Here is a 12,463-nt window from a genome sequence, read left to right on the forward strand (position 1 = left end):
CGACGGCCCCACCATCCAGCCCATCAAGGGTTAGATAGGGGTTTGGTGCACAAAGTGAGTAAGCCAGAAGAGCTAGGGGTGAAGTGAGGTGTCCATGTAGGAGGCCTATCTGGTGTGAGCCTGGCCCGTCTATATAGCAGGCTACCAGAGAGGGTAGATGGCACTGCGGGCCCCTTCTGACAGGAGACTCTGCCAGGTGTTCCCAGCAGACTGTCAAAATACGTTTTGGTGTACCAGGTCTAACCATCATCTTCCCCCGCCATCCGAGCCAACTCACCACCAGGTGGTAATCAGTTGACAGCGCCGCTCCTCTCTTTACACGAGTGTTCAAGACATGCGGCCGCAAGTCCGATGACATGATTATCAAGTCGATCATCAAACTGCGGCCTAGGTTGTCATGGTGCCAAATGCACATATGGACACCGTTATGCCTGAACATGGTGTTTGCTGTGGACAATCTGTGGCAAGCACAGAAGTCCAATAACAACACACCACTCGGGTTCCAATCGGGGGTGCGGTTTCTCCCAATCACGCCCCTCCAGGTCTCACTGACAACATGAGCGTTGAAGTCCCCAAGCAGAACAAGGGAATCCCCAGAAGGAGCACTCTCCAGTACTCCCTCTAAAGAATCTAAGCAGAGTGTATATTCTGAGCTGCTATTTGGCCCATAAGCACAAACAACAGTCAGGATCCGTCCCCCCACCCGAAGGCAGAGTGAGGCTACCCTCTCGTCCACCAGAGTAAACTCCAACGTACAAACACTGAGTCGGGGGGGCAAGAAGTATAGCCCCTCCGACCCGGCGCCGCTCACCATTGGCTCCAGAGTGGAAGTAAGTCCAACCTGTCTCAAGACGGCTGGTTCCAGAGCCCTTGCTATGTGTCAAGGTGAGGCCGACTATATCTAGTCAGAACATCTCAACCTCTCACACAAGTTTGGGCTCCTTCCCTGCTAAAGAAGTGACGTTACACGCCCTTAAAGCCAGCTTTTGTAGCCAGGGGTCGGATTGCCAAAGCTTCTGCCTTGGACTACCGCCCGGGTGGTGCACCTACGGGAGGGCTGGCCCGCGTCATCCCTTTGGGCTCTGCCCGGCCGGGGCCCGTGGGCAGAGACCTGGCCACCAGGCACTCGCTCTCGAATCCCAACCCCAGGGTGGGGCCCCGGTAGCACCAGGTGTTGGTGTGCTCACCTCTGCTCATGCAGTGAGAGGAAAAAGAGCCGGTGCGCCTCTGCGTCTCCGCCAGAGCGGCTGCCGCACACCGTTACCGGGGATATTCCTCTCCAACGTGCACTCACTGATGTGCGTCTATGGCGAGGAATTTTACGCAGAACGTTAAATTAGGTTTAACACCGACACAGACCGGCTGGTGTCCTGGTTCAGTCAGAACAACCTGGAGCTCAACGCTTTAAAGACAATGGAGATGATGGCAGACTTCAGGAAGAACTCAGCCCCCCTCACCCTGAGAGACTCTACAATGAGCTCCGTGGAGTCCTGCTTCCTGGAGACCATCATCACTCAGGACCTCAAGTGGGAGCTGAACATCAGCTCCCTCATCAAAAAAGCTCAGCAGAGGATGTACTTCTTGCGGCAGCTGAAGAAGTTCAGTTTTCCAACAAGGATGATGGTGAACTTCTACAACTCCATCATCCAGTCCATCTTCTGCTCCTCCATCACCATCTGGTACACTGCAGCTACGGACAAGGCCCAGACTGCAGCGTATCATCCACTTTGCAGAGATGGTCATTGGCTGCAATCTGCCCTCCTTCCAGAAGTTGTGCGCCTCTAGGACTCTGAGGCATGCAGTTAAGATTGTGGCTGACCCCTCCCACCACAGACACAAACTGTTTCAATTTCTCCCCTCTGAGTGGAAGTTTCAGTCCATCAAGACCAGAACCTCCGGACACAAAAACAGTTTAATTCCCTCTGCCATAGGGTTGTCACGATATTAGAATTTCAAGCTCGATACCAATACTCAGAAGGAAAAAAACTAGATACTCGATACCATTTTTGATACCACAGGGCAAAAAAGGCAAAACATTTATAAGCATAATTTCCTTTAATAGAGTTGAGAATACACACTATGAACATTATACAAAGTGTTTTTAAATTAAGTGAAATGTAGTGCAAAATTTAACACTTGTAAACAATAAAAAGTATTACACTTTTTTGAGAAAGTATAACAAAATTTAGCAGCACTTCTAAACAATAAAAACTTAAATAACATTTTTTAAGAACATAGTGCAAAACAAATACTATTAAACATTTTTAAGAATAATGTGCCAAATTTAAAAACTACTGTTCTGATCATAGTAAAGTTATTAAAATAGGCTCCAAAATGAGTATGTTCAAGTATTCGGCTACAGCCCTGTTTAATTTTTGTACTTCTGGTAGCATATTTCCTTTGCCGGTGTCACTTCCTAAGTTTACCTCTGTACTGAGATTATAACCCTCACTCAAACATAATCCAATAAACAAATAAAACATGTCCGTTCACTTTAAAAAAAAAAAAAAAATTTTTTTTTTTTTTAGCAAACAATAATTTTTTGATGGTGCACATGTTCACAATGTGAACTCAGTACATGACACCGGTTTAAAAGGGCTGGTAGGGTAGGCGGAGTCTCAGGCTGCCATGTTTTCTGTCTAGTAGCTGCTGGTCGACTTTTCTCGGCTTCATTCTGAGACTTTAAAGGTGCAGTCTGCAACTCTCAGAACCCTCTCTCCCCGCTGCTCTCTTGCCCTGCCTCCAATCTTTCCAAAGTCTATCCCTCAGAGGAGCTAAAAAGCTAACGTTAGTTCGACAGCAACATCACAGTAATAGAACATGCTTTGTTAAAAGCATATTACTGCAGCACTTATCTTTCTCTGTATGCACAAACTTCAGCAGCAGCAACACAGAGGCTGCTGCACACACATGAACACATGCACTAAAGTGTTTTAGTGTAACAATTATAAATCAAACAATGTAAATCAAACACTGTAAAAAAGACGGTGCTCAGACAGCCCATCAAACACAATCCTGGCTCTGATTGGTTAATTTTGCTCGGTCGCGGTGCGTTCTGGCAATCAGCCCCAGGAGCAGCAGGAGGGTCTCAATGAGTGCTTTTTTCACACAAACGACCAGTTTGATGTAAAGCTGTCCTTACATAGTGACAGCTTTAGCAAATATGAAAACGAACCATTTTTTTTTTTTTTTGACCAATCAAGTCTCCCGGTCTCCCTGCTCGTTCTCGATCCCGCTCATGCACAAGCTCACACTGAAATTGCGTCACCGCTGACGGTTAAAACAGAGTTTTTGGTCACGTTTTTTTAACATATATGATGGTAAAGTTTATTGTTACTGCTGAATGACAACAAAGTTTCTACACAATATAAGCGATGAGCTAAGCTTCTCTTCTGCAGCAGCTGTGCATGTGAGTGAGCTGGAGCACAGAGGGAAGGGGGTTAAAGGCAGAGCTGTCGGGGAGGCTACATTCAAAATCATGCTAGGTTTTGAAAATTGCTTACCCCACCTTTAAGAGAAACATAACACTTTCAGACAAAAATAATTCTACTGTCCTTTAATTAAACATAGTCTGTTTATGTTACAGACAGGCAGGACTGTTAACGTTTGCTGCCTAGCTCCCACATTAACGTTGGTCATTTTATCATTAGCCATAGCCGCTAGCTTAATACGAGATGGCTAACGTGGCTATCGGCTAATTGTTAAAAGTCTAACGTTAACGTGTGCCGCCGGCTGGGTTAACATTCATGATAACTGTATACGACTTCAATGTTCCTGAAACGGGATCTTTACTGACCTTTCGAAATTCCTCATAGAGACCAGGCCGTTGCCTTCCCTTTGGCGTTTGCTTGATATGCAAAATACTTTCATACACGATTTTGTCCCTTCTCATTTTTGACTAAAACTGGTTGTGCAGGCCCTCCAGCAGCAGCACTAGCCATGCTGCAGTCGTGCCGACATTGGCTAACTCAGTGTTATGAGATAGTGTTAAAAAAAAAAATATCAATCTATTCAGTATCGAGTTTTCTGACAACACTACTCTGCCACCAGCCTCATGAACACAGCCCCAGTCCCCCACTGACCACCCCCCATCACCACCTTCATAAAGACATTATTACCTGCATCACTGTATATATGTGTATATACATATTTATCATCTAATCTAACCTTGACATATTCCTTTTCTTTTATATTTGTCATTATTATTATAATTGTTTCTGGTTTTGCTTTTTGTTCCGCGCACCAACTACCAAGTCAACATGCTATCCAATGCATTTTGTAGTTTATGGAAGGTTCATGGTGAGTTCTGTAGTTCTGTAGTTATATGTGGTAGGTTTAAGTTATTGAAGAAGGTTTTAATATCTTCAGGGTTTGAGTATGCGTTGTGATAATAATCATGAAATACTTATTAATGTCCTGAGGTAAGTTTAAAGTTTGCCCTGAGTTATTAGAGATTATTGCTATAAATCAATCAATCAATCAATCTTTTATTTGTATAGCGCCAAATCATAACCAATGGTATCTCAAGACACTTTACAGTAGAGCAGTCTTAAGGATGGACTCCTCATTTTATGGATACACACATATGCATATATACGTATATACACATACATATGTATCCCACACCCAACATGAATTCATCATGGCGGCAAGGAAAACCTTCTGTTAAGCAGCAGGAACCTTGTGTCGACCCCATTCCTATGATGAACAGCCATCCACGTTATGCTGTGTTGGGTGTGTATTCATGTATTCTAAATGAAGAAATTAAAAAAAAGATCTGCAATCTCCAGCCAGAGTTCATGTGACGGTTTTCGTGATGGCTTTTTGGTTTGAACAAGTCTGTTTTTCTGTTGTGCCCTCCAAATATCAGCCCCAGGTTCACGACCGCTCTGGATCCTGTATCCCATGATTTGGAGGACTGCATCCGATAATGTTTACATTTATCCATGACAAAAAATCAATGCCATTGGCTGCTACTCTGATGGCCACACAGTTTCCAATAGCACTGCAGTGGCTGGTTTGATATGAGATTTACTGAGGAGTAGTGTTGTGGTAGTCGACACCGGTCTTGGTCTCTAGACCAAATTTTAAAGGTCTCGGTCTCGTCTCGGACTCTGAAGCATTTTGACTCGGTCTTGTCTCGGACTCGGGCTGCCCGGACTCAAGATTTTCTTTCAAGACCATTTGAGACCAGCACTAATTCCTGCTATTTTCAAACTTTTTTTTATAACTTGATAATAACACAGAGAAGAACGGGATAAAACAATCCTTCATTATTTCTTTAATCCACCCCGTATAATGACCGCAACCTTCCTTAATGTGACTGAGTGACGCGTATGACACACTCATGTGTGTGTGTGTCTGTGTGTGTGTGTCAGGCTTCAGTTTGGACCGCGGAGCGCGAGGGAGATAGAAACTAATCACCGGTAAAACTCCAGAAAACAATCACCATGAATGAATATTATCTCCCTGGTAAAGATAGTAGCTCTAACAACTGGTAAAATGATAAACTGGTGATATTACAGCCTGTGCAGCAGTATGGGGACACATATACTCCGCCTCTGGGTCCTAGTGCCTGCCGGCCGGTGGAGCCTATTCTGTTTACCGAGGCATACCTGTGTTACGGTTACCTCGTCTTTGACTTGAAAACACACTCTGTGGTGATAAATGATGAAGACCAGACAGGAGAGATGATGAAGTAATAAAAAATGATTTAATCTAAACTAAATAAAAAAGGTACAAAGCAGTGGTCTCCCCTGGCCAGAGGAGAGCGCGCGAAGAAGAAGAAGGGCCCAAAAGTTCCTTTCACACACATTTATACCCCCCTGTCCCACCTTCCCCCTTCCACAGACAACAAAGAAGAGACCGGGGGGGAAGGTCAGTCTGCCGGAGGTGACGCCTCTGATGTCGGGGTGAAAGTTAGATGTGTGTGGGTGTGTGAGTGAGTGTGTGTGTATGTGAGTGAGTGTGTGTGTATGTGTATATGATGTGTGTGTGTGTATGTGATGTCTGGGGTGGGTTTGGACGTGCTCTGGCCTTCGAGATTAAACTGAGGCCAACTGACATTCCTTTAGAGACGCTGTATCATGGGAGTATGGGTCCACTGACTTTGCAGGAGGAGGAAAAGACATCAGACAGGCGTGGAAAGTTACAAATTGGGGTATTAAGTTGAATGAGATCAAAAAGCAAATATGAGTATACATAATTAATCAATTTTGCCACCACACCTGTCAAGTATCGCATTTTGGCTGGGAAACTCCCGCATTTTACCCCTCTTTTCCGCCATCTTCCCGTATTAGTATTTTACCGTAAATATCCCGTATTTTGATGTAATAAATGAAAGATGCCTTACTAAACTGAACGCCATCACTAGCCTCGCGAGAACTGCCACCTGAATTGGCCTGACTTGAGTGGCAGTTCTTACGAGATTAGAGCTGACAGCGGCAACAAACCCGTAAACAACTCAGAAGCGAGATGAATGAATGAAGACATTCCGGCGAAAAAAACAAATAACTGGTGTAAATACGTTGTGAAATGGGAAAGAGTTTATCTTCCTAAAGACCATCAGGATGTGACACAGTTACACGTTCTGTTAGATTAATAACTGAGATTTTAACGTCTACCACATCGGAAGGAATGACGTAAGTCACCATGAAAAATCAGCCATTCACAAGCGCCACAAATATACACTGCTTTATAAAGTGTTAAAGGATGTAAAGTCTGTAATAAATATGTCTAATAAGTCATTAGTGAATACCAGCGAACCACATGAGTGATCATGAGAAATTATAATAAAATATATAATGAAAATAAAATGTTAATGTATAACTTAAAGACAAACAATGGGAAATTAATAATAAATATGCAATGTGTTGACTTGTATATAAACTGTAAGTATATTAAATAAACACATGTGCTTCATATACACATTTATGTTTTTATTTAGGCTGTTTTATAATTTAGGAATTAGGGCTGGGTGATATATTGAGATTCAAGATGTATCGAGTTTTCTATTTTGGCGATATAGAAAACCATATTATTTCATATATATATATATATTTATATATATATATTATAGCTTTTTATGTATCAAAATACTAGTTTTAGGACTTGCTGCTTTTAGTTCTCAGAACAATATGTAAAGCTTAGTTAGATGGATTAATGAGTGTCACTTATTGATCATCTGTTTGTTAATAAATGTCCATGTGTGGCATTTAGCATCAGCAAATTTAACCCAGAATTGTCTTTCTGGTCAGACTTTATTTGATAAAATTATCAAGATTTATATTGTATATCACCATTTTGAGAAAATATATTGAGATATAAGTTTTGGTCCATATTGCCCAGCCCTAGTAGGAATTTTCACAGCATTTAAATGTTAATAAAGGTCGACCTACCAGATTCTAATCACATAATTGTATTTAGTAAGTGGTTGACAAGTGGGTATTTTAGATTTATTGTACACTTGTCTTAAAATATAAGGGATACTGCTTGGTTGAGCGGGCGGATGGCTCGTAGTGGGCGCCAGAAAATTTCCCTTATTTTCAAATTTCAAAACTTGACAGGTATGTACCGAGGTCCGTGTGTGTTTAATAAGTCCGTGTGAAAGTCTGCATGTTTATGCATCTGTCCATCCACTCTTTTCATTATATCCATGTCTTTTAAGGCTTTTATTAAATAGATTCGGCTGTAGTCCGGGCCGCCGCCATCTTGGATTATGTCGTCACCAGCGCGTCATCGCCGCAAGTCGCACAAGCGCAGAATGACTCAGATAACTGTAAAGAGGTCTTATATTAGTCTATTTTATTTTTAAAGTGGTGGTTTTTTGTGGCTTTAGACTCCAATTACATTTATGTATATAATATGTTCCCCACAATATAAACAGGTTCATAATATAACTATTTTTGTTGTTTCTGTTTCCACTGTATCCAGAATAATAATAATCTTTTTCAACAAGAACTATTGATTGATTTGTCACATGACTGTTCCAGGGTTTGAGTTTGTTTTATTTAGTTTCACATCTACCTGTAGCTCTTTGTTTTTTACACTGATGACAACTTGTTTGTAGTTTTGTTTCAGCAAGTTTCACTTTTACAGTTACAGTTGGAAACCTTTGTTAATTGATTATTCTAGTTACATTACAGCAACCAAATTAAACTATATCAACTAAGTGAATTAATAAAAATAACCTGTGTAAAGGCTTTTTCAAACTAAAAAATTATCTTGTGAAATCTGTGACCTGGTGACCTGCACAACTCAAAGAATCAGAATCAAGAATCATTATTTCTTGGCAGAAATGCTTTTAAACACTTGCTGTACATTCAGCTGACATAAAAATCTTGTTTTCAAATATATAGAATAATTGTGAATTTAGCAGTAGTAGTTTTAATATTTTAGTTCATTTTTTGCAGGCACCTTTTTTTGTTCGTCAAATGTATTTCAAATAAACTAAAATTAAAGAGAGAATGTTATTTAACTGTTGAACCTTGTCATAATTTTATTTATTTATATATTTTTTTAAATTGGAAAAAAAAAAAATGTTTATGGTCTTGGTCTTGTCTTGGTCTCGGTGCATTCTGGTATAGGACAAGTGTTGGTCTCGGATAGTGTGGTCTTGAACACAACACTACTGAGGAGCCTAGTTGAAGTGTGTTGGTCTTGCACTTAGATTGTCAGACAGTTCAGAAACCACTTCTGACTCCCACTTCTATTTAATGTGCTTTTATTTCACCCATTTGTTTTTTGTAGAGGTCTGTGCAATTTTAAAAGTAACCTGTAAACAGTCCCATCACCTCATATCCTATAGTAATCGGAACTATCTAAGCAGGCCTTCATGATCCACACCCGACGATTTCCTTCAATACAATGTGATGGCTTTTGGCATGTGCAACGCACCCGCTACTTTCCAAAGGCTTATGAATGTCGTTTTATCTGGCTTGCCTTTTTGTGAAGCCTACCTGGATGATGTTGTTGTTTGCTCGTCATCCTGGGGGGAGCATTTGGAGCATCTGGGTAGAGTCTTCCAGCGGCTGCAGGAGTCCAACCTGACTGTGAACCTCTCTAAATGTGAGTTTGGCAAAGCAACTGTCACTTACTTGGGGAAACAAGTGGGTGGAGGTCAGGTGCGACCAGTTCAGGCTAAAGTTGAAGCTATTTCAGCAATCCCACCGCCTGTGAATCGTACGGAGCTCCGTCGCTACTTGGCCATGATCGGTTATTACCGTGGTTTTTGTAAAAACTTTTCTGTAGTGGCGGCTCCTTTAACTGACCTTCTCAGCCCAAAAGTTGACTTTTGTTGGACTCAGGCTTGCCAATTTGCTTTTGACCAGACTAAGACACTGCTTGTCAACGCACCCGTACTTGCGGCTCCTTCTTTTGAAAGACCCTTTAAGGTTGCTGTGGACGCCTGTGATTCGGGCGTGGGGGCCGTACTCCTGTAAGATGACGGTGAAGGTGTCGAGCATCCCGTGTCGTTTTTTTTCGAAAAAGCTGAATCGACACCAGCGGTGGTATTCCACCATTGAGAAAGAAGCGCTGGCTTTAATCATGGCCTTAGAACATTTCGAGGTGTATGTCGGTTGTTCTAGTGATTCTAGTCATTTACACCTACCACAATCCACTGGTTTTTCTTGATAGGATGCGTAACAAGAACCGCAGGCTGATGAATTGGTCTTTGCGATTACAACAGTTTAATCTTGTGATCACGCACATTCGTGGGTGTGATAATGTCATCGCCGACGCCCTATCACGTTTATAGGCTCTAACGCTATGGCTCTGAATTAGTTGAATGTGGCCTTTGTGTGTGGAGACCACAGTTCATACTTATTCAGTGTCACTGGGTGGGGGTGTTAGGTATTTGCAAGTTTCTTTGTATTTATTATATTATACATTTATATGACTTTAAGACTGTTTTTATTTCTTGGTCATAAGGTAGTTTTTGGTTGTGATTAAATTTTATACTGTTTTCCAATTTGGGGATTTTTTTTTTTGTTTCAGGCGCTTGAAAAGCCTACGGCTCCACCTATAAATAGGCTGGGCCTGGAGTGCTCTCTCTCTCTCTCTCTCTCTCGCGCTCATTCACCTGCAGACGCGGAGCTGGGTGGAGGTCTGTCCCTGCTCCTCCACCTGCGCTTCTCTTTTTGGGGTTTAGGTATGTTTTGTTTGTTTCTGATGGGACCGGCTGTCCTGTTTTCGTTTTCAGTTGGTTTTCAGGAGTAGATTGGGTTTTTTTTGTTTCTTAGTTTGGATGTGGTACTGGCTTCTACGGCCCTGTATAGGGTTGGCCCAGTACCGCATCTTTTTCTTCTTTTTGGCCGGCCCACCAGGTAAACTTTGTTTAAAGTTCATTAGTTTAAGGATATTGGATGGTTTGGGGTTTTTTTGTGTCCTTTATTTGTGTTTAACATTATTCTGTTCTTCAGGTTCCTGAGCTTTCTTCTTTCTTTTTTTTTTGGAGAAGTAAATAATAGCTAACAGTTATGAATAAAAGTTATAAAATCCTAATTGTTTTCCCGTGTCCTTCCTAATGTGTTTATTCCCTTTTCGTGGTGTAACATATTATGGGTTTTTAGGATTGCAAATGTTCCTCCAGCACATAGCTGTACCTTTCCATTTTTTCCTAGCTTTGATCTATGATTCCTGAGTAAAGCAGTATACAGTACATTTTGGTGAAAAGCAGGGACTGTTGACATGCTTTGTGTGTTGTTGATTCTCCTCTGCAGCTCAGTTTCCAGTCAGCAGGAAGAAATAATCAAGTGGAAGAGCCGAGCCATAAAACTGAAGGGAAAGGGCAAAGCAGAGGTAGAGCGGCCTTCGTCTCCCTGCACACCTACAAAGAGGGGCCTGCCTCTCACTGCAGACTCCACACACCTTCTCAGCTCTCCAAAGAAGTTCCTGGTGACTCCCAAGAAGATTCTGGACTCTCCCAACAAGCTGGATTCTCCGAAAAGCCGGTTCTTTGATGTGGGACAAAGGTCGGAGCTGCTGAGCAAAACCTGTCCAAAGCAATTCTTTGACAACTCCAGACTGGGAACAGATCCAGGTAACCACAGTGATGTCTTCCTGTGCAACACAGCTAACGTGAACAAAGTCTATGTCTTTAAAGACATGGGATGTTTGTTTTTACCAGAGATTTTCAATGTACCAGACAGAGCAGTGGCTGAGAATGGTAACAGACCTAATGTGTGTTTTTTGTCACGTCTTCACTGAGCATGAGAGCACTGATCACTTTTTGGCTGAGAGGTTCACGTTTGGTTTGAAGAAGCCATGAGGTGCTCTCACTTTGGTTCTAACCAGGTTTCCCTGTGCTTTGTGTTGCAGATGTAGCTTTGCAGAAAGATTCATGGCCCACTTCACCAAAAATGGAGGATGTGTGTAAAACACAGTGATAATCAGGACCAGAGACCACTGCTGCCTGTCCTTTGCTGACTACGCTCGCCGCCATTTCTTATGTTTATTTGTGGCCTTTCTTGTTTTTGTATTTTCTATCCTTTTAATCTTTTATGACAATAAAATCTATTGACTATGTACAGTAAAACGACTGTTGATTGTTGTACTGAGTGAGCAGATGTACGTTTGTAATTGGAAGATTTGGTAGAGCAGCCGTTTAGCTAATAGTCATGATGGGATTTTATTTGTAGGAGCTGCCACACTGAAGATTAGGCCTTGTCTGCTGAAGTCTTTAAGATGCACAATGCGTACCTAAAACATGACTGCACAGTTGTTCAAAATGGAAGCAGAGGCAGGTTCCTCTTAATCATTAGCTGCTAACGACTTGGATCACAGATTATCCTGCCGTCTCTAATGTGTAAAGGTGGAAATGCGTCATGATCCAGACACTCATTTTGAAGTATGGTAACCTCAAGACTTATTATTCAGTATTTACAACATATTTTTCACTTTATCCCACATTTTTAACTTTTTAAAAGTGATACCGATAACGAGCCAATAATATCATGCATCACTAATATATTAAACGTGTGAGAGAGAGAACTTCCAGTGCAATAGCCAGGGTATATATTGTCTTGTCCTTGGTGCTTTTGGTCATTTTCTTTGTGATTTCATTTGAACCTTTTTTTCTTTTTTTAATTGGCAAAATATCTGCAAAAAAATACAGAAATGTTAGGATCAAAGACAATTGCAAACCTCATAGCAAAAAACAAAAATACAGCACATCTCTTTAAACAGCTTAAATATGTTTAAAGCTCAGATAATATATTTTTCACATAGACTTTTTGTCTTGGTCATTTTTGGCTTTAAGCTTTTTTTTTTTTTTTTTAAATTCAAATAAAAACCATATTTGGTCGTTGGTTAGCAAATTTGAAACCGTGAATATGAAACTTGGTTATAATTATGAAATGATTGTTATGGTTGATTACAAACATTTTGTTTCTCACTTAACAAACCAAACAGTACATGTTGAATATTTAATTGAAATGAAGAATCGACTTTGGAATTTAAAAAA

At 41.3% G+C, this 12,463-nt stretch overlaps 1 protein-coding gene across 2 annotated transcripts in view; it reads left to right on the forward strand.

Annotated features, from left to right (window-relative positions):
- The window catches only part of cenpe (centromere protein E), a 56,902-nt gene extending 45,372 nt beyond the window's left edge, over nucleotides 1-11,530 (forward strand). For both annotated transcript variants that reach the window (XM_028440146.1, XM_028440147.1), the window contains 2 exons: nucleotides 10,722-11,041; nucleotides 11,320-11,530. In XM_028440146.1, the coding sequence (XP_028295947.1) occupies nucleotides 10,722-11,041; nucleotides 11,320-11,387 (388 nt within the window). In that variant the 3' untranslated portion in view covers nucleotides 11,388-11,530. The remainder of the gene's footprint in view (nucleotides 1-10,721; nucleotides 11,042-11,319) is intronic.
- Nucleotides 11,531-12,463: the final 933 nt, after the last annotated feature.

The sequence above is a fragment of the Gouania willdenowi genome, chromosome 24 (assembly GCF_900634775.1).
Source record: "Gouania willdenowi chromosome 24, fGouWil2.1, whole genome shotgun sequence".
Lineage (NCBI taxonomy): Eukaryota > Metazoa > Chordata > Actinopteri > Blenniiformes > Gobiesocidae > Gouania > Gouania willdenowi.